The sequence below is a fragment of the Sceloporus occidentalis genome, unplaced genomic scaffold, assembly GCF_023333645.1.
Source record: "Sceloporus occidentalis isolate IW3139 unplaced genomic scaffold, rSceOcc1.0.p SCAF_45, whole genome shotgun sequence".
Taxonomy (NCBI): Eukaryota; Metazoa; Chordata; class Lepidosauria; order Squamata; family Phrynosomatidae; genus Sceloporus; species Sceloporus occidentalis.
In genome coordinates, this window is record NW_028317025.1 from 1,443,700 (window position 1) to 1,469,685 (window position 25,986).

A 25,986-nucleotide genomic window follows, 5' to 3' on the forward strand; every position below is an offset into this window, starting at 1 on the left:
GACAGAACTATGGTGGCCCAAAATATGTTTTATAAGGCTACATGCTTATTCTGGCACACATTCACCAAAACATTAAAACAAAAGATGTTTACTCACTAAAGAGGGTTTTTTTTTGTTGTATATTGCAGTGGGCAGTAAAAAAATTTTCACCACTGTACTGAGAACCTCTATCATGTTGATAATCTGATAAAAGCAGACTGAGCTAGCAGGCAATATTTTACTAAGTTATGATACAAGTAGGAGAGCGACAAAATCATGTGAAGAGGACCCACGACCCTTACCACTTAAAGGTAGTCAGGCCTCTTCAAAATGAAGTTCCACATTCCCTAGCCACAAACAGACAAAGGGCATCTATCATACAAAACGAGATTAAACCTCGGTTTTATTTACAACAATGTACATGTAAGCTTCCCTGTCTTAACACATGTGATAATGGAGTTTAGTCAAGGGAAAACTTCCACAGGAAGGATAGACTGACACGGACTCCAAACACAACTGCCCAGCACCATTGGGTATGTATCTCTCCAACACAGCAGTTTGGGGTTTTCAATATGGAGGGTCTTCTCAGCACCGAAACCTGATGGGATGTTTGGTTCAACTGAAGAAATATGTTGATTCTTTAACCTGCTCCAAGTCAAAGTCTCCTGCACATATGGGTGAGACAAATATAAATGAAGTAAAGGTGCATCATAACTCTATATTTACACACGGCAGGGAGTCACCCATTTACTTACCGGTCTCTGGTACTTTGCTGAAATGAAGGCTCATTCTGAGGCAGTCTGAGAGCTTAGTCTCTGAACTGACAACAATAACAAAACCGTAATTAATAAAGTCCTTCCCACATGCACTAATCATTACATACCCTATCCTAACCCACAACATCTTCCCTCCAGTACTCACTCTTGGCAGTATTTCTGAATTAAGAAGGTTGACAAATTTTGCAGTATCGGCTGACTGTGCAGAGCCACAAACTGCTCCCGGCAAACCTATGGAAAAGCACATATATGCATACTATATATGTTATACTACCACCACCATGTGTTGGATCCCCCATGCACATTTATTGCCACTGCTGGAACCGTTGCCTGCAGAGACTGTACCAGTATGAAGCATTACTGAGAATGGTTAATGTCACCTGCGCTGCTGGTTGGACCAACACAAAGCTATATAGGACCATTGTCTATATTGCTCTACAAGACCATAACTGATACCTACTGGAGGAAACACCAATTAGTAGCACTCGTGCAGGCAAAGATGTACTGGGGATTTTGGTACTACTGCTTTTAGCCTCAATAGGTTTCGTATTCTAATTGCAAATACCTAAAACAGCAAGTAGACGTGGCCTGGTGATCGCATATCTGTACAACTATCTAGTTTGGAGTTTGGCAAGTTTAATTACAGTTGACAGATATTTTTTATGAAAATTGAAAACTGTCTGTCCTAGTTGCTCAACATATTTTGACAGGAGCGATTCTAAGGAAGACTAAAGAAACCCGGCAATCTATATAGCGAGTGAGCAATGAAATATTACTTGCAGTTTTACAACAAAAAAGTAAGCTAATTTCGTCACAACGTATGAGGGCGAAAACATAAGATAACAGGAATACTTTCCTACCTTGTTCATGATGTCTACAGAGTCTGCATGGGTCCAGAAGCAGTCGTGAACGGACACAAAAGTGAGACCATGGCTACAGGAAGTGAGAGAGAGTTCTAGTAGCGGTAACTAGCCAAACCTAGCAAAAATAGCTAACTCCCACAATTTCCACAACAAACTAACGAAACAATGTCGAACCTAGGGGTCCAATTTAGACTAAGCCATCACAAACAAACCTGTCTTTCAGGGTTAACGCACGTAATTTGGAAACACAGAAAAATTTCATTAGACTCGGTCAGGCTGACATTGAGTGTCCTAATAACACAATATGCAGAGCTGCTAGCTTGGACCACTAACAGTGCGTTCTTTGAGAATACAAATAAATCATAATACAGAGGTGGTTAAAAGATAACTCTTTAACAAGAAGGAAAAGCTGGTATTAACCCACCTCAAAAAGGTATGTAGCAGTTAAGTACTAAGGTTTGGAACTTACCTATAGCAGTGCAAAGCAGTGAGCATCATGTGTGTGGAATCCAGAGAATGGATAAAATTGGGAGGAAAGGCATTTTTTTGCTTCAAGGTGTCTGGACGTCTGTGGCAAGAGGACAAGAGGTCAGTTGGGACAATCAAACACAGGTTGTTGCAATGTGACAGCAGGGCACATAATACACGGTGGATATGATTCTTAGGAGGAGGGGGGAGACAGTTGGTAGGGGTAGATAGAGGCAAAACAGTGGGGAAAGCGGGCATACAACAGAACACTCACTCGTTGGCATCGTGACTGCTCTGCAAGTTGACTATCTGCAAATTACTGGAGAACTGCGGAAAGAAATTACTGGAGATGCATCACATGCAGAAGACAATGACGTACATGGAAATAGGTGGTAATGACTTACGAATTATTGCTTCGTATACAAGAAGATAATTGTTTTAAAGGTTTCACTTTGAGCTCCATTAGAATACACTAATATGGTCATTTACCAAGTTCACTCCCCTGGGTAACGTTATTTTTGTTTAAATGATTAACATGAGCAGAGGGAGTGGATGGTTTTCAGGTTATCCCATGGCTGTAGCCTCTGAATCCAGATCCAAATTCCCAATTAACGATTAACAAATGCAACTTACAAGAAACGATTGTAGAGGTCTATTTAACACATTCATACAAGTGAAATCATTAATAAAATGCAGCTGCTGTACTGGATGAAAACATTTGACACTCCAGACATTCTGGCTAGCTGGAGAAAATCGATTAGCTCCTGATTATTCAGATAAAAAAGATCGACGCAAAAAGCCACATGCTAACCTCTCCGGCAAGTAATTTACGAGAAACGTTCTCCATATCTGCTTCACAAGAACCTGCTAACAATCTCGGGGTGATAAGAGGTGGAAAATCATTTTTATTACCTCTACCAAAAGCAAGTATAATGCTAAGAATGTCATTATTTTTAAGAGGGTATGTCCCTTTGAGTGAAAGATAAAGCCATAATATCTTTGTATGTTAAGAGGATTAATTTGTGTAATCTCTTTTGTCATGCTATTGCTTGTTCGATGTTGGATGTTGGATTTAAAAAAAAAAAAAAAAAAAAAAAAAAAAACCTGCTCCAAAAATAAAAATGTAGAAGCAACACGAAAATAGCAAAAATAATCTGCAGGTGGATTTTGCCGTCTTTTTGTCAAAAAGCTAGACTTCGAATGATTTGTAAAGAAATAAAAGATAAGTTTCAGAGGATGTCAAGTGGAATTTTGGCTGATGGTAAAGGCAATGAAGAGGGGATTTATAAAAACATCTGGATCATTTGTGCTCTGTTGCTAGTAATTGGTTTTGTGGCCCTCTTTCCCTTTACAGATTATGTAGGATTACACAGATGAGACAATTTATGCAAAGCGCACCTGTGATTGAATGGGCGATCAGTTAACGGTGGAGATCCGTTCTCTGTAGCGTGATCCCCGAGGATCTAGCACTCATGAGTCATGGTGCATTTATTTTCTAGTACGAGCATGCACACCAGAATGTTTACTATACATAATTCAGAGCATTAACACAAAAAAACAAAACTGCTGTTTTATCGTACAAAATGCCGTTTCCATAAAAAGGGTAAAATTAGAATTGCATAGATATCAAACGCAAGAGAGAATATTAGCATGTCAAGCCTATTTTGGACAATAAACAAAGCAAGAATTTAGCACACACCTAGGGATAATCATTAAAAAATAGCTATCCAAGGCATAAATATTGGGAATCCCGTCACACTTTATGGTTACTATTCTAGCAGAAACTCGGGAATGTGTATGTCTTTTCTGCTTTTTAGGTTTTCAAATTCTTTTTTATTTGCAGACTCCTCATTAATGGTGTCCAGAGAAATTGCTTGATAGCATTTTGGGTTAAAATGCAATGCAATCCCACTGATACAGCTCCTTGGTAAGCAATATAGCCGTGATAATCTAGATAGGACATGCCAAACTTGGGGTACTTTGAAGTAGTGGCAGGCTAAGCAATATAAACCCATATAGTGTGATGGAATCCCCAATATGTTTGCCTTAAATAGGTGGTTTTGAATGGTAGTCACTGGGTATGCACTGAATTCTTGCTTTGTTTTGTGTACTCATTGGTCATTTTTATTCTAGCAGCAACCCGGTAATCTGATTGTGTATGCCTTTTATACTGTTGTAGACAGTGGCTAGAAAAATCACGGCTTGGAGTTTTTCTGGGTGGCTGTGTTCCAGATAAAAACTATCCTCCTCAACAAGGACATAGTAGCCTTATCAGCCATAATATCTATCCAGGGCAATTTAAGGTATGAGCAGCACAACATCCTGCACTCTCTGTACAATCAAAGTAGGCCTTATACAGAGTATTATATGTTAATAAGTATGGTTTGCAATAAGAATTCTATCGACAATTAAATTTTTCTTCATATTTCACAAATGTTTGTGTCATATAATCAGGGCCGGATTGTGGATGATTAGGTGGCCCTGGCACTTTAAGACAAGTGGCCGCCAAGCACAGAATGGGGTTGAAGTGTGTGAGCTGAGCATTCCACCTACAGACTGTTCTGGTCTTTTTTAGGTTTCTTCAGTGCAGGATAGGAACAGATCTAGCTCATCTATGTGAATATTGATCATCTAGCCAAGAATTGTATATGCTTATGTTTGGTGTAAAGCAACAAACACTGCCCACTATACAGAACAGAGCAAACAAAATGAAAAGCACTTATGCGAATATGGATACGTCCTAATTCGAGGTATTTACAAACACATATTTAGATATCTCTATATATAGACAGGCAACTACAGTAATAAGACTGCTTCCACAGATAAAAATCCTTAAAACCGACAGCCCCTATTTGTTCATAGCCCCACTCACCATAGTGTGCTTGCTGCGGTGGTATGGCTGTATAATGGGCAGTCCTAGAGGTGTTTTCCACTCCACAGTGTACCCAGCCTTAGAGATCATACGCGCACTTTCAGTCAGCCAGAGCTGAAGACAGAGCAATCGGTCAGAGGTGAAGAACAAATTAAAGGAACTTCCAGTAGGTATTGTCAAATTTCAAATGGCCTTACCTGGATCTCTCTAGTACCGGAGAACATCTCCTTCAGGCTGCTGAATACTTGTTTGACCAGGTAGTGAGAGGCATCCCATATAAAATCCTAAATAAAAAGTAAAGAGAGGTAAAAGGGAGGTTAGAAATATAATCTAGAAGGGAAAAAAACCCATATGGCTGTATGGAACAGAGGCATAGATAAGCATACGTGGTAGAAGGTTGGATATATTTATTTCCCTGTCCCTGCATTTACACGATTCAATGTATGTACTCTTGGCATGTATGACGAGTTCACGTTTTATCACTTGTTAGACGTACAGATTAATTTCATAAAATTGACAAGTAATGCATTGGCTTGCCCATAGGACAGCACTGGTGATGGATGGTGCATGTAATCTGTATAACTTGCACTAGATATTTCAGACAAGAACCTGGGCCCTTTATTACATGTGTGTATATAATGCCACTGAAAACTAAACATGCCTAGATCATAAAATTACCTGTGGGAAGGACTCCATTTCCCTTAGCCTTTTCTCAATCTGAAGCCTGCCTCCATATCGCGTCACGCCATATACAACCGTCATTACCGTCTGTTTCACCAGCTTCCTCCCAATAAAACCATCAAGAACTTGAGCAATTTTCACTCCTCTTCGAGCATCTCTCTTTCTGAATTCTTCCACCTGGGGCAGAAGGCAACATTCACAAGTGATCATGCTGATTTTCCTCTTCTGCGCTATATTTAAATCCAACACAATACATTGACCAGACATGCACAGGTGGATCAATACGTGTCTGACTTTAGTTCAACTGTACAAATTACATGAATGGCTGGCTATCAACAAAGTAAGATGTTTCGTAGAAGATCTCACACCACCAAAAAATACATAAATAAATAACACCCTCTTACTTGCTGGGCAACTCCACTGTAAACATCCTGAGGTGTGTCACAGGGCATCAGATTCACTGACTTTGCCCCTATCTCATCTCTTCCCAGAGCAGCATAATGCTGGAGACCGTTACAGGAGCCATCCTAAGAGAGTGCAATCACAGAGAAAGTAACATTACACACTCTAGTTTTGTATAGCCTCACGGCCAGACCCAGAGTTTCGCCACCTTAAAGCCTAGATTTGTTGTAAATGGTCATTGTTCTCTTTGGGACTTTACCTGGTGCACTGGGAAGTGGGAGATATACTGGGAAGGGTCTGGGGAACGTAACGCATTTGCAATCTCCATGCAGCAAGCAAGGGCCTGCCAAGGTTCATCTGCTTCCATCCACCACTTCTTACCCTGTGAGCAAATAGCGGACAGGAAAAATGAAGATCGGTCCAACTATAAAAGCACGTTTAAAGAAAAAAAACACCAAAATAATAAGTAAACACTTACTGTGAGCGGCCTTTCAGCAGAGTCCAGTATGTCTTCCATGATGCTCTCTGCATATTCCTTCCTTTCCTTTATTGAGCTTTTCTTTTTTAGGCCAGTAAGATTAATGAGATGGATCTTCAGCCAGTCCAACCCTTTCGGTCCTAATGGCCTCCCCTCGGCAAACAGCAGCAGTGCCCGCATCACATCACCACCCAGATGGTTAAAATATGGAGGGCATGGATATGTGCGCCCTCTGAAGTCCATGTTGTGAGGAAACCAAAAGATCTTATCTCTAAGGTGATTAGCAATTGACAGCTTGTAGAGCGAGTCCATCCGCAGGCTGTACATCTCTGAAGTCTTCTTACGGCATTTGGCCAAATCTCTTTGGTAAGACATCTTGTCCCAAGAGTTAATGTTCAAAGAGACATGCAAAGGCATCTGTGGCGCCTCAGATAACGGTGGGGGGATATCTAGTTTTTCATTACCTTTGTCATTAAAAATAGACACAATTATATCCAGTAGCGGCTGATTGATGCGCCATGCACATATTCCGAGTTGGTTTAGAGAGTCCAGCACCGGGTTCAATTGTCCTGGTGGACTTTTCTCCAGAAGCAGTTGGTGCTGTATTGCTCCCTCCACACAGCGCATAAGCTTAGCAGGGCTAAGAAGATAAGCCCCAAAGCGAGGAGAGGTCCAGGGAACAGGTGGGCATTGCATAGGCATAATATAGGATTCAAAGGTAAGTTGTGTTTCACCAGCTTCAGACAAGATCTGGCTGAAGATGGGGTGAGGTTTAATGAGACCAATCTGTGAAATACATGAAGAATATATCATGAAATGTCATAGAGAGAAGATAACGAAAATAGTTAAGACATGGCAACAAGTCAAGAAGAAACAAGGAGTCAAAGATGGAAAAGAACAGCATGAAAACAGACCTAGACTGACCTTGGCTGAACAAAAAGTAATTTCCCTAGTTTTAAGAGAAAATAGATAAAAAAATAAAAATAAAATAATGATAGCATTTCTAACGAAGGAAGTTTACTCTTGGAGAACTAGATTAGCAATCTGATCTATTGTAATTGTAATGTGTTACTCTCTTGTTAGTAGGAGGACTGGTGTTTAAACTGCAGTGTAAAAGTCACTAACTTCATCCATTAGCATGCTTGTCAGTTTACACATGTAAGGTAGTTTTCAAGCCTCTCCTATCATGAAAGTTTCCCCCAAATAGAGTACCCGATTCAAATCACTATTAATGACAACAGCCAAAGTCAAGGAAACGGTACTTATGTATAAACCTTATTCAGCGATAATCGATGTTGCTGGAGAGTTCAACATTTTAACTGACTACGCATTATCAAGGCCTACAGCAGCTTACATTGGAAGGGGATAATGCATAGCTAAATAGTTCATTTCAGGAAAATTCATCTATGTATTATACATGGTCAACTTTCTCAATATTGTAGGAGATGGTCACAGGGGTGGCACTTTATCATAAGACACAGCGTTTGCACTGACAGAAAAAGCGGCAATGAAAACACCAATAAAATACCCTAAAGTATACATACCTGACGAGTGCTCCGGAAAGAATACATGTGGTACAGCACTGGGATAAGCTTGGATTCACTGTGGGGGGAGAGCAAATTGCTAGGCAGCTTTATCTCTTGCACAATCAAATCCACAAGGTATGTACCCACTTGCACCAGCAAGGCATTGGGCCAAGTAGTTTCCAAATTAATAAGGTGCTGACTCCGACACCTATCCGCCTCCAACTGTTCCCACATTTCCCGAGGCAGAAGTCCAGAAACCTAGGTGCAGTTCGATTTAAAAAAACAAAACAAAAAAACCCAAAACAAACAAAAAAACTATTTTAGAAATCAGAAGATATATCAGATAAAGATAAAACATGTGATGCAGGGCAAATAAAAAATAGATGCAACTAAAAGATCCCTTAGTGTTCCTAACCAGGCAGATCACATAGACTCACTTGTCCATCCTTGGCCAGAAGCTGGCAGTACTCTGTGTATATTTCTCGCATCTTCTCCATGTAGCGTCCCTGCAGTTTTCTGCGGATGGAGATTCTGTTAAAGATTTTATTCCCCAGTTCCCGAGACATTAAGAGAAATGATTCCCCAGTAGGTGGTATTCTGGTCAGAGACTGCAAAAGTAAAAAAAACAAACAAAAAACAAACAATAAAGTGAGAAAGATAGAACGAGTACAAGAAGCTGCTATGATAACATAAATGGTATGCACTAGAAATGCTGGCAGAAACTCAAAGCTTAAATATGCAACAATACATGGAGATATAAATGATAAATGTTAACAAAAAAGTTACAAATATATATTTAAAAAAAAACTAGTAAGGGGGCTTCCAATTGCTTCCCTTAACAGACTAACCATAACCATAGGAGGGTGTCTAAAATCAGAAAAGTAAAACTACTATAATTTGACTATTCATAGTTAAGTAATCAACCTTGCATAGTAGTACATATTAGATTATTTTATTCACAGTATATAGCCACACCTGCATCATGATCTGCACATACTGCTCATCATCCAGCAAACACAGATATGGGTACAGGTTTATTTTACGTATCTTCCTGCTGATCGCTTCCAGGTGTTTCTTTGAATCTCGGAAGGCTAGAAGCAGAGACTTTTCCCACTGAGAACGAAGAGTATCCAGCAAAGCTCTCTGAAAATTATGAAAAACACAAGTAAGAACCACCCAGATTTCCAATAACAGAGCACCAATGGTTCCCACTGCTTCACATAAATAGATGTGAGCAGCCCAGGCAATGAATTCATGCAATGTGGAACATATTCTGGATCTGGGGCATTGGATTGTTACTGGGTTAACTCACCGCTTCCTTCTTATCATCTGTCACAGGTTGGACAGCTTCCACAGAAGCTATCGTGACCGTGTCGCAACTCTCAGTTTCCAGCTGCCTGTCAAACCGGTCACGCAAATCAGAAACCGTGAAGTCCAATTTGGGATACTGTGGATGTGGCTCCTTTATTTAGAGTGGAGAATAGTGTGGTAAATATATATATATATATATATATATATATATATATATATATATATATATATATATATATATATATATTAGATTAGGTTTCAATAAGTAAATGTATTGCTTATTGTAACATAGTTACTTAGTATGTAGAACTGTAAGGTGCTTCATGGTGCTTTATAGTCTCGGTAATGGGATATGAATAATTTATACTCAGAAGAGAATAACATGCGCTGTCAGCAATTTATGAAAAATCTTTAATAAACCACTGATTAGTTAATGGGCACATATGGGTTGTGATAACCATTAGCTGCAGCTTGGTGGTTAAAGGTTTGCAGTCCATTTAATTATAAAGATAGGCAAAGTAAGAATTATTTAGTTAAATGGGGAATTAATAATATTTTATCAGTTAGGAAATGCAATGCCTTACAGCCAAGCTACTACTTTGTGTACAGTACAAAACATAAAACTCATAACACCTATTTAATGGGTACAAGGCAGAGTGGAATTTGCGATGACAAACCAATTATATCGTTTGGCTCACCTTTCTGTAAAAATCTTGCACAAGTGGGGACATACAAACAACTTTAGTCGGAGGGGGAGGTTGGAAGTCCTTGTGTACAGTGTGAATGGCTTTTAGAACCATATATTGTTCATCTCCCTCATAAGGAAAGTCCTTGAACAGCTGCTCGTTTGAGATTCCTGATGCTTCCATGCGCATCAAGCACCTGGAAAAAGAGTACTAAGAATGAGTATCACAGCCCAAAGAGATGAGAAGCAGACAATGCACTGCCCTAGACAGCTCCACCAAAAACACATACGTGTGTGTGTATTATATATTTACTAAATATCTTTTTGGGGCCAAGAAGTGATTCTATCCCGAATAATTTTTAATGCACAAACCAGCCACGAAATATAAGTGAGAGAACAAATGGGGAGATGGTGTCAGCGGCATATGGTGGCAGTAGCCTGTGTGAAGTGTGTAGAGAATAGAGGCTTGCAAACACCTCTATAAGAACACCCCTGGCTCAGTCACAGTTTAGCTCCTGGCTGCTTGTTGAATGGTTATAGAACAAAGATTGATCATTTTTGCTAAGTTTTTGTACAACAATAAAACACCCCAGTATTGTACCCATACAACTTATATCCTGCTTAAAGATAAAAATGGCTCTTTTTAGAAACTATATTTATTTGACCTACCATTTAGTCTAAAAACTCTAATGAATGGGAAAACACTAAATGAACAGAATTCCCTCTAGAAAAAAATGACATGTAGTAGCGTAGCTAGGAAAACCATCCCTAATATACATTCACCTCACTAACCCAGAAAGAAACTAAAATAAGAGATCTATGTCACAGATCAATTTGCCATGATGTATAATTTATGATGGCTGGGGTTGGGTATTTTAGTTTATTTACCTTATTCCTATTGCCAACATATCTTAGATTTTTTGAAACTTTATTTTACTCTCTTAGTAAGGGAGGGATAGAAGAAGACGTAATACCATGATCACTTGCAATTTCACATGTTACACGAGTGCTTTGTTTGCAATGCAGCCCCCTACATGCCCTCGGAGGTTTTTATAGGGCTTCAGTTAACGAGAACAGAAATTATACTGTGAAGAGCTATGGGTTTAAGACATCATATTTTGTCTTATGAGAATCATACTGGCTCTTTGTACAATCAAGAACCAATGATAGTGGAGTGGGCAAATCCATGTATCATTTCAGAGCTGGCAGGGATCAACAGAGATTAGTCCATGATAACTAAATGTGAAGCATCTTGAAGTAATGAACTATAAGCCATATCTAATCAGCCTCTTATGATCAGTCGGATCACTGTAAGGCTCTGCTGTAACATCCAGCCAGCTATGTACCCTTTGTGGGGATAACGAGATATGTTAACACAAGCCTTGTGATCCTTACTTCTCGATTGTGCTTTTGGTAGAATCCTTGCGGCCCATGCACTCCAAAGTTGCCACGTAGGACCCAACATTTGGCTTCACACCAGCCTCCTCCAACATTACAAAGATTTGCCCGATATGATGCAAGGAGCTCTAACGGCAGAGATAACAAAAAAAACAAAAACGGCTTACAGAAAGTTCTCTTCACATAAAGACAAATAAAAATACACAAGGCTTTAAAAAAATCCTCAATTTCTATAATTTTTCATTTGAATCCAAATACCCTCCCAACTGGTGCGACTGGCTTAGGTGACATGTATGCAACTGCCCACCAGTAACTGAAGAGGAGTACAGCTCTCCATCCCATTTCACCTTTAAAGCCATAACACTTTGGTTAACCCCCCCATTTCTCACCTTTTTGGCCCAGGCCCTCATGAGAAGGTTGTACATAGCAGTGGTCAGCATAGCCCTCCTTGAATGATTCTGGTGATAATAATTCAGGCACTGTTGAGCTCTGTCCAAATCCCCCAGGAAAATGCAGGTCTCCAAATAGCAAAGGATGCTCATCTGAACTCCTCCATACCTGTTCCCATCCTTATCCTCCAGTAACAGTTTACTTACATGAGGTTCCTCTACTTCTGTTGGGGCAGCAATGGGTACCTGGATGTTATTTTTATGTTCAAGCGTTTTCTTTGACTTTTTGCTAGGTGTCTTTGGTGGCTTTGGCACTGGTGCCTGTTGAGACGTCTCATCAGGATGAGAAACAGTTTTCAATGTTTTGCCATTCAGACGTTCTTTTCTTTGATGCATTTTCACCTGCTCATTCTTCAGCTTTTCCATCCAGCGTTTGGGTGTTTCAACAGGTTTTTTCTTTTCTTCCTTCCCTTTGCCTTTCAGCTGGACAGTAGTTGTTGAACTCCTGTGTTCTAACATTGAAGCCGTCTCTTCTGCCTGCAACTGCTGTACCCGGTGCTCCAGAACTGAAAATCCCAACAGAAAAGAAAAGGCAATATTAAATGATCTGGTGAAGTGTATGGTTTAAAAGGCAAAGATCAGACCAACATCACATGATTCTCCAGCAATTATTTAATATCGTGAACGTTTTAACCAAAAACCAAATGGGAAAAAAACATGCTATTTAGTAACGTATTCCTTAAAGCCCACCACTGCCGGTGTGAGCCGTTATAATACAAAGGAAAGATCTGATTCCTACTCGATCCCTACGTTCCTCCCATGGGCTAAGGCTCGCCTCCTCACTTATCACCTCTTCCTTTTCTCTACAAGATTTCACTCGAGCTGCCCCATATCTCTGGAATCTACTCCCAAGGAACCTTCAGCATTCACCCTCCCTCCCGACATTCAAGAAACATCTCAAAACCCACTTCTTCAGAGAAGCATACCATCTTAGCTGCTAGAACTTCCTTGTCATTGATACAACCACCACACTATCTCTCACCCATCTCTGTGCCTTATGTTTGTCCTCACCCCATTCCCTCAAGATTGTAAACTTGCGAGCAGGGCTCTCTCCACCTAATGTATCGGTTTGTCTTAGTCTCAATTCTTGTCTTGTCATATCCCTTGAATTTATGTATTGTATTAAGCGCTGCGTAAACTGTTGGCGCTATATAAATAAAAGATAATAATAATCTGATTGATAGTACTGACTCTCCCCAATCATGATAGCTCTGTCTCATTGTGTCATAAATACAGCTGATCATAGGATGCGGTATTCTGATATTAACGTCAAAAGGATATGTTAAGTAAAGACGAACATAAAAGTGGCCATCTCCATTACAATGATATCACACTATAATGATTTGCTGCAAGTAAATGCCTACTGAACATTATTTACCTTCAAGGAGCTCTATTTTGCAGTTGGTAAAGGCAGCAGCCTTGTCCTTTGGCCTGGCAGAGGATGTCCATCTGTACACGTTCCCCAGCAGGCATCCTGAAGGGTAACAAACGACTGGTCAGAACTACTTGGGCATATTGGGCCATGATAGCTCTAAGAGGTTTTCCATAACACACTGGAGGGTAGACACAGTATGTCTGAGAATGGCCCCCACAGAGGGTATTTATAGCTGCGGAACCCCCTCCGGAGTTAGAAATGTTAGTATAATGTGGGATGCACGGGCAATAGTTTGCCACTTGTTTACTGTATCATTACATCTCAGGGGTGACTGGAGTTGGGAAGGTCAGGGGCTCACGTGTTTACACCCACTTCCACACTCACCTCTGGCAGGACCCCGCCTGCACAGGAGACACGGCCCGTTCCCTGATACATACTGCTCCCGAAATATTCGGGACAGAACACTCAGCCTCAGGACAGACATTCCTCTTGATCTTGGTGCCCTATGCTTTCCTAAACTGCGGCCATCATCTCGAACAACGTGCCGCAACCGGAACCGTACATTACAGCAAAGTATTGTGGGGAGTGTAGTTCCAGTGATAGGTCGAACACATTGACAGAAAGGAAAAAGAACTACGGCTTCCTCACTTCCTGATCAGACAGGTTGTCGGGGAATGTAGTTTCTTTTACATTTCTATTTATTATTGGGAGGACACACTATGTTGAGGGTATGTAACTGGCAGGTCGGTCAGCAGTGTAATCACTACTGCTTCTCTCTTAGCCCTTTAGCGCTAAATGTTACTCATCAAAAAAGTGCTTCTTAACAAGTCTGAAGAATAGTAAACAAAATATTGTCTGGAAGTAAAACAAGTGTTAATGCTTCTTGACTGGAATGTACAAAACACAGTTGTGTCCTGGAGTATTCCAAATTCCATGTTGTGGGCGATGTATCAATTTTTTCACGGTTTTCAGTGAAAAAAGTGGAAAATATCACTTACTTTTGTAAGGCCACGGTGAACCCCAGGCTTCTTTTGGGGACACACAATTTGGATATGTTCCTTTGGCAAAGAGAGTCTTGAGAGGCCTGACGCCATTATGGCAATTTCAGCGCGTAGAAAATTTCATCATGAATATATCAACCAAAAAGTGCAATGTGTGAGGAGGGGATAAGAAGGTGTTTCAAGGTTTCAAGGTGCAATCTGTGTTCGTACTATCACAGCCACTAGTGAGAGCTCGGTGTACCCCTCAGCATGCTTGGGAAATGTATGACTCTGGCTAGCAGTAGGGCTAGTATCTCTTACATCTCATTCCCAGCCAGTTTTGAGTGGACCACCCAAACAGCCTCCCTGTGGCATCTTTGCCCGCAAACAGCCTGCCTGTGGCATGCTATCACACACACATATTCATTCACTCATTCACAGATACTCATTTATTCCCTCATTCACAGATATTCATTTCCTCATTCATTCACTCGTTCAGGCAAGGGGGTGGAGAGGGTGTATGAACTGCAGATGTGCCACTCGCTGCTTACCTCTGGGTTGCTAGTACACTGTGTGAACAACTTCTCTTTTACTGCCCAGAGGAAGCAGGAATGCAGCAAGGTCACGGGACGTATCGTAATATGACGTAACTTGATTCTGCTGAGTTCCTGCATCCACTGGGCAGTAAAAGAGACGTTGCTTGCACAGTGGGGGTCGCCCGGGCCCCCTAGAGTGATGGGCGCAGTTGCAACCCCCGTGACTGCTGTTGCTGCGGGCTCAAGGGGCAGTTGCTATGGGCACCCCAGGAATGACGGCCCAAGGCAGCTGACCCCTTTGCCCTGCGTTAAAAGTGGCCCTGGGTATGCGGAAACATTAAGATTTTCCTTCACTGGGCCTAGCCCAAATGCTGATTTCAATAATTAAGTGGTGTGTCCCAATACTTTTGTCCATAAAGCGGTGCTCAAAGCAAAGTCCATATATGACATCATATCCAACACGGTGCTGACTGGCAGACGTGCAAAGAAAGACTGCACCACAGACTGCCAGACTCAGGGACCGGGGAGGTGAGGGGAGAAATGTGTTTGTATGATATGAAGGGGTGTTCAATTGGAAGGGTATGAAGATGATGAGGAAATACTGGGTGGGTATGGAGATAATGAGAAGTTATGCTAAGGGTCATGAAGAAGGAAGGGGATGGAAATTTTGGTGGTTGGGGGCCAATGATAGTGCTGGGGGCTGTAAATGAATTATGATTCAAATGCTGTCATCCTGTGTCATGATACCATATAAAGAGATATATCAAGGACAATTACTGTCCACGCGAAACATGGACAGTTGTCTATCCTATTCTAACCAACTTAAATGAGGGGTATGGTTTAATATAGCTGCAAACCTACATGTTTATTGTACATAAATGTTCAAATAAAACCAAGATATGAAACATATCATATAGTATAATAAATGTTTCCTCATCAGTACTCTATCCTAACAAATATCTAATATCCTTAGTTTTTCAGATCATTTACTGAAATCTGTGGATAATCCCCAAAATGGTAATACTTCTATAAGTAGAAGAAAGCATCTGTATCCTCTCGTAAACCTTAATGCTATCTTTATTTTACGGATTTAGCATACTGCACAAAATTACATTCTATATTTAGTTTACACTAACAGTGCTCTTATAGGCATGGACACTATCTTTTAAGTTCCGATCAAGTCATAAACAAGTGCTTCTAATTTCAATGTCTGTACCCGTATAGAGGGAGTGATTGTCCAAATGTTGTAGAAGTGGAGCCAGACAATAGCCATAGTTGCCTAACGTCCCAACAAATAGGCTTATGTCCTGACTCTTGGGAATGCGAGAGCTGGAATTAGATTGGCGTAACAGCCCTGCTAGCTTTGTCTGTGGTCCCCTTCAATATTAGTTCTGGGGGACACAACTGATTTCAATCTAAGGCTGAATTTTGCTGTGGCTGTCTCTTGTATAAATAAAATAGAAAAGAACTGTAAAAAAGAAACACTGGTATCATACTGTGTAGCCAAGAATTGACAAATAAGGGTTGCTATATTGGCCATTATTTCCTAGACACATCTTATTGTTACATGTTGTTGACCACAACCCATAACATGCTTTCCTGCGTTACGGAGGATGTACAAACTTGATTAAATAATTAATTCCCATCCCACATAAAGTAAGGCAGCATAAATAGTGAACATCAACATGTAAAGATTAAATATGTCCTGACAGAAATGGCCTTTATGGGAAACCTATTGGCACTGTGGTGTAACACACATATATATAAAATGAAAGAGGCCCCTTGGGACAGTTTTGCCTCAGGGGCCACCTGAATTTGATCTGTCCCTGTCAGTATTATATCATGTGACTGCATGCACGTTTTGCCTTAAACTAGGTACTAATGAATAGCTCAACTTGTTCCCTTAGTGCAAACTGTTGATAAGTTGTCACCATACCTGGGAACTCTCCAGGTTTGCCCCGGAGATTGCCGGGTGAGCGCTGCTCCTCCGGTTCTCCGGGTCAAGACCTAAATTCTCCGGGCTCCGCTCCCCGCCCATTCTTTCCATTAAATGGGGGTGTTTCCTGCTGCCGTCAGCGGGAACGCCTCCGACATCAGTGGGAACGCCACCGACATCAGTGGGAACTCCCCCAAAGTCAGCAAGACTGCCCACCGACTTCGCCTGCTGACGTCAGTGTGCAGTCCTGGCCGCGTCCCACAAGGGAAGGGCCGGAGCCGAGAAGTTTCCAGGTATGGTTGTCACTTAAATATAAATATAGTGAAAAATGTGTCCCAACTTCCGGCACATATACACGTGGACACACACAGCCATAACATTATGACCACCTGCCTAATATAGTGTAGGTCCTCCTTTTGCTCCAAAACAGCCCTGACCTGTCGAGGCATGGACTCCACTAGACCTCTGAAAGTGCACTGTGGTATCTGGCACTAAGACGTTAGCAGCAGATCCATTAAGTCCTGTAAGTTGCGAGGTGGGGCCTCCGTATATTGGACCTATTAGTCCAGTACATCCCACAGATGCTAGATTGGATTGATATCTGGGGAATTTGGAGGTCAAATTAATACTTGGGACTCATTGTTGTGTTCCTAAGGCCATTCCTGAGGCCCCCCCTGTGTGCCCCCCAATACAAACGCCGTGGGTTTTTTTTGTGGAGCAGGAGGAGAGAGAGAGGCGCTGAGCGGTTGCTCATGAATACGTTTTCAGCAACCATTCGGCTCCTCTCACTCTCCTCTGCGAGGCTTCTGGCTCGGTCGTAGTGCCGGCATTTCATGCTGAGTGCCGGAATATGACATCATATTCCGGCGCTCAGCAGTGATGCATCACGCACTGCGGCAGAGCAGGGAGACAGAGGCCTCACGATCCCACTGCAGGACTTCTACAAGGTAAGTGAACTTCAAAGGGGGGGTAGATAGGGAAGAGGGAGTAGATAGGGAGAAGGGAGTGACATAGGGTAGATCGGGAGAAGGGAGTGAGAAGGGATAGATTAAGCAGAAGGGGTTGAGAAGGGGTAGATAGGGCAGAAGGGAGAGAGAGAGATCGGCAGCAGGGGCAAATATTTATCTAATATTTATATATATCGGCAGCAGGGTCTAATATTAATACAGTGGGGCAAAAAAGTATTTAGTCAGCCACCAATTGTGCAAGTTCTCCCACTTAAAAAGATGAGAGAGGCCTGTAATTTTCACCATAGGTACACTTCAACTATGAGAGACAGAATGGGGGGAAAGAATACAGGAAATCGCATTGTAGGATTTCTAATGAATTCATTGATGAATTCCTCGGTAAAATAAGTGTTTGGTCACCTACAAACAAGCAAGATATGTGGCTCTCACAGACCTGTAACATCTTCTTTAAGAGTCTCCTCTGTCCTCCACTCGTTACCTGTATTAATGGCACCTGTTTGGACTTGTTATCAGTATAAAAGACACCTGTCCACAACCTCAAACAGTCACACTCCAAACCCCACTATGGCCAAGACCAAAGAGCTGTTGAAGGACACCAGAAACAAAATTGTAGACCTGCACCAGGCTGGGAAGACTGAATCTGCAATAGGCAAGCAGCTTGGTGTGAAGAAATCAACTGTGGGAGCAATTTATCGAAAATGGAAGACATATAGGACCACTCATAATCTCCCTCGATCTGGGGCTCCACGCAAGATCTCACGCCATGGTGTCAAAATGATCACAAGAACGGTGAGCAAAAATCCCAGAACCACACGGGGGGACCTAGTGAATGACCTGCAGAGAGCTGGGACCAAAGTAACAAAGGACACACTACGCCGCCAGGGACTCAAATCATGCAGTGCCAGACGTGTCCCCCTGCTTAAGCCAGTACATGTCTGGGTCCATCTGACGTTTGCTAGAGAGCATTTGGATGATCCAGAAGAGGATTGGGCGAATGTCATATGGTCAGATGAAACCATGGTAGAACTCAACTCGTCGTGTTTGGAGGAGAAAGAATGCTGAGTTGCATCCAAAGAACACCATACCTACGGTGAAGCATGGGGGTGGAAACATCATGCTTTGGGGCTGTTTTTCTGCAAAGGGACCAGGACGACTGATCCGTGTAAAGGAAAGAATGAATGGGGCCATGTATCATGAGATTTTGAGTGAAAACCTCCTTCCATCAGCAAGGGCATTGAAGATGCAACGTGGCTGGTCTTTCAGCATGACAATGATCCCAAACACACCGCCCCGGCAACAAAGGAGTGGCTTCGTAAGAAGCATTTCAAGGTCCTGGAGTGTCCTAGCCAGTCTCCATATCTCAACCCCATAGAAAACCTTTGGAGGGAGTTGAAAGCCCAGCGACAGCCCCAAAACATCACTGCTCTAAAGGAGATCTGCATGAAGGAATGGTCCAAAATACCAGCAACAGTGTGTGAAAACCTTGTGAAGACTTACAGAAAACGTTTGACCTCTGTCATTGCCAACAACGGGTACATAACAAAGTATTGATATGTTATGACTTTTGTTATTGACCAAATACTTATTTTCCACCATAATTTGCAAATAAATTCTTTAAAAATCAGACAATGTGATTTATGGACTGTGTTGTCTCGTTCTGTCTCTCATAGTTGAAGTGTACCTATGGTGAAAATTACAGACCTCTCTCATCTTTGTAAGTGGGAGAACTTGCACAATTGGTGGCTGACTAAATACTTTTTTGCCCCACTGTATATATTGGCAGCAGGGTCTAATATTAAAGAATGAAAAATAACTGCCAGTTCAGCTGTTATTTTGAAATCACATTTTCAATCAAGGTCTTTCAAGGTCTTTCCTTCAAAGAGATAAGTACATATTATGTATGTCTAACGCTTTATATACAATATATATATATATATATATATATATATATATATATATAGTGTATATAAAGCGTTATATATATGTATATATATATATACATATATATAGTGTATATGTAGTGTTTTTTAATTGCCCCCCCTACTTTGGTCCCTGTCCCCCCATGTGCCCCCCTAAATATGAAAGCTGGAGACGCCACTGCATATGAATGGCATGACCCAAGGTTTCCCAGCAGCACATTGCCCAAAGCAGCACATTGCCTCTGCTGGCTTGCCTCCTTCACATAGTACATCCTGGTGCCATGTGTTCTCCAGGTAAGCGACGCGCACACACACCTGGCCCTCCACGTGATGTAAAAGAAAAAGTTATTCATCAGACCAGGCCACCTTCTTTCATTGCTCTGTGGTCCAGCTCTTTTGTAGGCTTTTTAACTTTTTTGTAATTTGAGCTACAGTAGCTAGTATGTTGGATTGACCACACGGGCTGGCCTTCGCCCCCCCCCCCCGTTGCATCAATGAGCCTTGGCTGCCATCGAATCTGTCACCGGTTCACTGCGTTCGCTTCCTTGGACCACTTTTAATAGGTTCTGACCACTGCAGACTGGGACCACAAAAGCTGCAGTTTTACAGATGCTCTGACCCAATCATCTAGCCCTCACAATTTAGACGTTGTCAAAGTCACTCAGATCCTTTTCGCTTTACCATTTTTTCTGCTTCTAACACATCAACTATGAGGACGAAATGTTCACTTGCTGCCTAATATATTCCACCCACTGACAGGTGCAGATTATCAGTGTTATTCATTTCACCTGTCAGTGGTCATAATGTGGTGGCTGATCGGTGTGCATATATAAAAAAACGAAATTGCAATGATCATTACTAAGCTATTTTTGTTCTTGTTGGTAACTTTATATAAGCAGATTGGTTTTGTCCAATCACAGCCAACCTAAGGTGAAAAAATGCAAAATACGATAAAAAAAAAATCTAATCGTTGATCATTTCCCAGAAACCAGGGTATCACGGATCCAGATTTCTTTCAGTTGCCATTAGACATCTAAAATTTTAGGAATAGTGCAAGATTAACTTTTGGAAGATTCAGTATTATAGTACCAAGTAGCTGTTTTACAATGTATAACCATTGTAAAATTGCAAAATGAAAGAGTAAACCGCTGTGAAAAAAGCAGCAACCGGGGAGTATCACGCCTGCAAATAAACGAGTTGTGGTATAAAAGCTTTGCAAATAGTTACAGGAATTTATCCAGCTCACACCTGTAATTACACTCTAATTTCCTGTGCAACAGACAACTCATAGTATAAACATGTCTTCAGTCTCTTGACATCCTGCGCAAGATGGCAGGAATGTAGCATATCGGGATGAGTTGTTTATCCCTTGAGTGATTCACATTAAGATTTATACCTGCCTGTGTGATCCAAGAAATAGGATGTGAGAAGGAAATCAAGGTGAAGATATGATGGGATAGGAAGGAATGGAATACAGCCTAAACAACATAGATCTTGATTTGAGCAGAGGAACTGAAGCATGAACAGCAAACAATGCTGGTTATTGTGTGATGAACATTGACAATGTAAGTCAAACGTTTGTAATTTATATAGTTTCTCTATGTCTGATGTGCAATTGGAAATATATTGTATATTGTACTAGTGGCTCATTCTTTAGAAAGAAGTTCATAAATGTTTCACATGTGTGTCTAGGAAATGTGGGTCTCCTAGGGCAATTGAAAAACAAAATGGAACATAACTGTAATAAGGGTGGATACATTGGTAATTACAAGGTGGACTTATGAAAGTTTTTTTCTGCCCACAAGGCATAGGATGAAATGTGGTCCTTGCTCACTACCCCCATGTGCCTTGCTGTTCCTCACTACTTCATTGTTTTGTCCTACTGGACAGCAGAGCCATCCTGTTTACAACTACAAACACCTGGAAGGAGATGTCAGATGGAGATGTTTCTATTCTGCTACCCACTACTTTCTGACCATTGATCAATCAGGTCATGTGAAGGGAACCCGGAGGTTCTGCTCCGACAGTGAGTACGGAGATGTTAAAATCTAATAAATTGGCAAAATGTCATTGTTTTGCATTGTGACACACGCCTAGTCATCTGTGAAACTAAGGGCATATAAAATACAATGGTGGACACTCCAACCATCATATACACTTATGATAGTCGAGAGATCCCTTTACATTTCTATAATTTGCTTTTGAAAAATGCATAGTCTCGGAGTACTTTAAATTATGCAAGACCAATGACCAATCTACGATTACTTTCTTCGCTTAAACGGTGTTGCTGTAATGCCTCGATGTCGAGGCATTCAGCAACACCAAGATCAGCTTAAGGGGCCATGTCTGGTCCCTCCCTGGGGCATCAACGATGCCTCGATAGCGAGGCATTCAGGAACACCGAACACCCACCCGAGGACGTTCTGTGACCACTCTGATGTAATCTTTATCCAGAACACACGGATGCCGAGGAGTTAAGATTCTGTCTAATTATTTATTTCCCTAAAAAGGCCACCCAAATCTTCAGCACCAGGCCCATGATGCTCTCAATCTGCCCAAAAAGATTCTAAGAAGTATTTTACCTCATGGACAAAATGTGAGAAATAACATATATCATACAATTACTTCATAAACATGTATCAAATACACTGCATATATATAGTTTGAAGAAAATATGCTTATAAAATGTTTTTTTTTTACCATTTGGCAATTTATATATAAAAAAATGTGCCTAGATTTCATTTTAAAAAAACTGGTCTCCTTATGGTAAGGTATTATTTTTAATTAAAACCACTTACCTTTAGTGAGCAAAATTTGGTGTGTACATGTGCCATCTAGTGTATAAGGACAGCATATACTCAACGGGAACTGACTGAAAATCACTGGTTAAAGTTTATTGGTGCGCAGTAAAAATTCACCTTGCAAATGTGCCCATTTAGCCCCAATAGTATTTGTGAGGTCAGGCACAGATGTTTGACAAGGCAGCTTGCCTCGCAATCAGCATTCACATTAATCCCAAGCGTGTTCAGTGGGGTTTAGATCAGGGCTCTCTGCAGGCCACTTGAGTTTAGCCATACCAAACTTGTCAAACCATATCTTTATGGACGTTGCTTTGTGCTTGGGGCAGTCATGTCAAAACAGGAAAGGCCCTTCACCAAAAAGGTGCCACAGAATTGTCTAAAAAGCATAAAATTGTCTAAAACCCACTGTGTGCTGCATTAACATTACCCATCACTGGAAAAAAGGGCCCAGACCAAACCACGAAAAACAGTACAGACCATTATCCCTCCTCCATCAAACCGTACACTAAGCACCATGCATTTCATTAGGTATCGTTCTCCTATTTATCAGATTTGTCCATTAGGCTTCCAGTTAGTGGAGCATGATCCATCACTACAGAGATTTGCGTTTCCACTTCTCCCGAGGCCAGTGGTGGGGTTCTTTACACCACTCCACCCAACACTTGGATTTGTGCATAGTGAGCTTTGGCTTGTGTGCAGCTTCTCAGCCATGAAAACCCATTTCATGAAGCTCTTGCTGCACAGTGCTAAAAACTAGCTTATAGCAAAGGTGGCATCCTATGACATTTTTTCTGCCAATGTGCTTTATTTTACACACCTGTTAGCAATGAATGTAGACTGAATGCAGGGCAAAACCTACAAGATGTGCTGTGCAGCTCCTGTATAATGCATAAATCACCTAGTGAGCTTTCTAAGGTCATCTTGTTGATTAGTTGGGGTCAAATTATCTTTTTTTTTCCATAAGATATTCTGGTTGTATACTTAAATATGATATCGAAAGCAAACTAGCATATAGTGTATGTAAATTCCTCATTATTATATTGGATGTACACTGCATATCAAAAAAAGGCAAAAGTACCGCACTCTCTTGCAGTATGTAAGTTCACGAGCAGGGCTCTCATAAACCATCACCATCTTGCTAGGAAAGTTGTTCCTGCATTTTCCTACACTCCGGTTACTTAACTCCTGTTGTATCTGTATGTGCAAATGTATCTTTGTTATGTATTTATAATCCTCCCCATATTTAATGCTCATTTGTAGCATGAGTTCCACTTTAATGTTTTTTTTTCCCCTTTGCCTTTTGTAACAATTTCTTCTGAGCGGTTTGGGATCTGTTGCTTGGCAACACATATCAAAGGGATCTGGTATGCATCTTCGCTCTCCCCTTCCAATACTTTAAACTGAAATGACAGCTCTGAGAAAGGAAAGGCTGCAAGACCTGCTCATTATGCCTACATATTTCCACCAGCTACACTAACACACTGAACTAGTAAAACTTCAGGCAACTGCATTTGTCTCCTATATAAAAAGCGTACTAAATAGTGCCTTAAATAGTGCTGTAAAAGCACTTCCCATTTCATAATAATTTTGGAGGTGCAGGATTGTGCTCAAGTATGCCAAAAGATAGCAGGGAAAAGAAGGACAAATGCTCACCGACCATAGGTAAATGTGTAACAAAAAAAAGTAAAAATAAAAACATTATAAAAAGCCGCTCAAAGCTCAGTGTTTAGACACGTTTCCCATCTCTAAAGTCTGTCTACTACAAATTTAGTAACCCAGTAATATGTAGTGGTACATACATCTGTGTTTCAATAACGCTTGAGAAAATGGCTAATCCCCCCAAAGTTACGCAAAATATATGGATGTCTGCTCACAACTCCCTTTGTACTCCTAGGTGTATTCCAAATCTATTCCGTGAGTGTGGGGATAGTTGCAATATATGCTGCTGACAGTGGGCTGTATTTAGCCATGGACAAGCAAGGAAAAGTATATGGTGCGGTACGTATATCACCTTGCAGTCTGTATTCAGTGTTTTAGAATACTCAGATGCAGGGGTAGGGGAAAATGGGTGTGATTCATTAAAAAAAAAAAAAAAAAGTGATTATGGTCTGCAGTTACTAAATGTGGTCTTTCCACCAGAACCAATGAAATAGTCCTACTGACTAGACATTTTTTCAAAGAACCCCTTCACACATAATCGCCATTATGCTAAAACGGATATAAATTATAAGGGACGAGCAAACTGAACTCTCACCCATGCATTGCATCCCTATAAGGCTTGCTTTGTATGGGACCTACTGATAGAAAGGCCTGAGACACAATATCCTACCATACCATCCCCTACAATTAAACTTACAAAACAAGTAGGAGGACTGCGAAACAAACGTTCAACAGTGGGTGGTCTAATCTTTGACGGTTTCAATAACCTAGAAGACTTGTGGTTCCAGGAAAGAAAGACGTGGGGGACCAAAATATTTGCTGCAGCGAGCAGAGCTGCTGTTAGAAGAGGATGTAGAGGTTTTGCAGAGGGACTATATGATAACAGATTCATTAAGTGTTAAAATCCTCAAGCGTTGACAAGATTTGGCAGAAGTGTGTGGAAAGGACTTAAACAAGCAGCAAAAGTAGTAGTAGTAGTAGACAGATGCTCAGAACGTCAATGTCATTTAACACATTAGGTTTCTACTTTTACAGTAACCCTGTTTTTTTTTTTGTCTCCACAGAAGAACTATGGTCCAAACTGCCAATTCCAAGAGCGTATTGAGGAGAATGGATACAATACCTATGCTTCAGTAAGGTGGCATTACCATAAACATTCAATGTATCTGGCAATCGGTCTCAAAGGCCAGGCAAGAAGGGGGAGACGGACTCGTTATACTCAACCATCAACACATTTCATACCCTTGTCTGTGTGATTCCGTAGAAGAGGACACAACCATCTTACCGCTTTTCTTTGTTACTTGATATAACCATATACTTTTTTTCACTTGGTACTAGAGAACTCACTGTCACATCATGGAGTGGGCATGAGGGGATAATGCCTATGCAAGCATAAAACCCTTCTCTCTTCTTTTACCCTTCTGCTACATTTTATGAGTTCATGCACATTTAATGTCTAAAATCCCCTGCTTATATCTCACTTTTACCATCAAAACATTCCCTGGATTGTTCCACTGTGGAGGTAAAATAAGACACTAGTGGCACGGGGGGGGGGGGGGGGGGGGGAACTGTAGAAAATTTTGCATTTGATAAATAAAGTTCCTAGAAGTGACGGTGGGGGAAATGTGCTAAAGCAATAATAAAAAGAAGGTTTTATAGCACAGGGACATGTAATATGACAAGTGGTTCACATTTTTCTTATGGGCCATGCAACATAAGTCTAGTGTAGTTGTTACTTCAGTGGTATAGGGACAGTTATAGATTCCAACTGCAGGACCACAGCAACCCGTGTGACCAAAAAAAAAAAAGGTTCACAAGACAAGCAATATGCAGTAGCTGCTCGCATCACGAGCAAATCAACCATAGATGTTTAATTTAAAGATTAAAAATGTCAACGCATTAAAAATAAAAAAAAGGAGTCACC

At 41.1% G+C, this 25,986-nt stretch overlaps 1 protein-coding gene across 1 annotated transcript; it reads right to left on the minus strand.

Annotated features, from left to right (window-relative positions):
* Positions 1-594: 594 nt before the first annotated feature.
* LOC149289429 (DNA-directed RNA polymerase, mitochondrial-like) lies at positions 595-13,747 on the minus strand. The gene is given in 21 exon segments (XM_089490516.1): positions 595-644; positions 735-794; positions 881-986; positions 1,616-1,688; positions 2,088-2,186; positions 2,361-2,413; positions 4,959-5,072; positions 5,156-5,242; positions 5,637-5,816; positions 6,044-6,166; positions 6,301-6,423; positions 6,520-7,305; positions 8,064-8,303; positions 8,483-8,653; positions 9,021-9,188; positions 9,358-9,507; positions 10,055-10,238; positions 11,437-11,567; positions 11,829-12,394; positions 13,267-13,362; positions 13,648-13,747. Coding segments are annotated over 21 exon segments (3,660 nt in total).
* Positions 13,748-25,986: the final 12,239 nt, after the last annotated feature.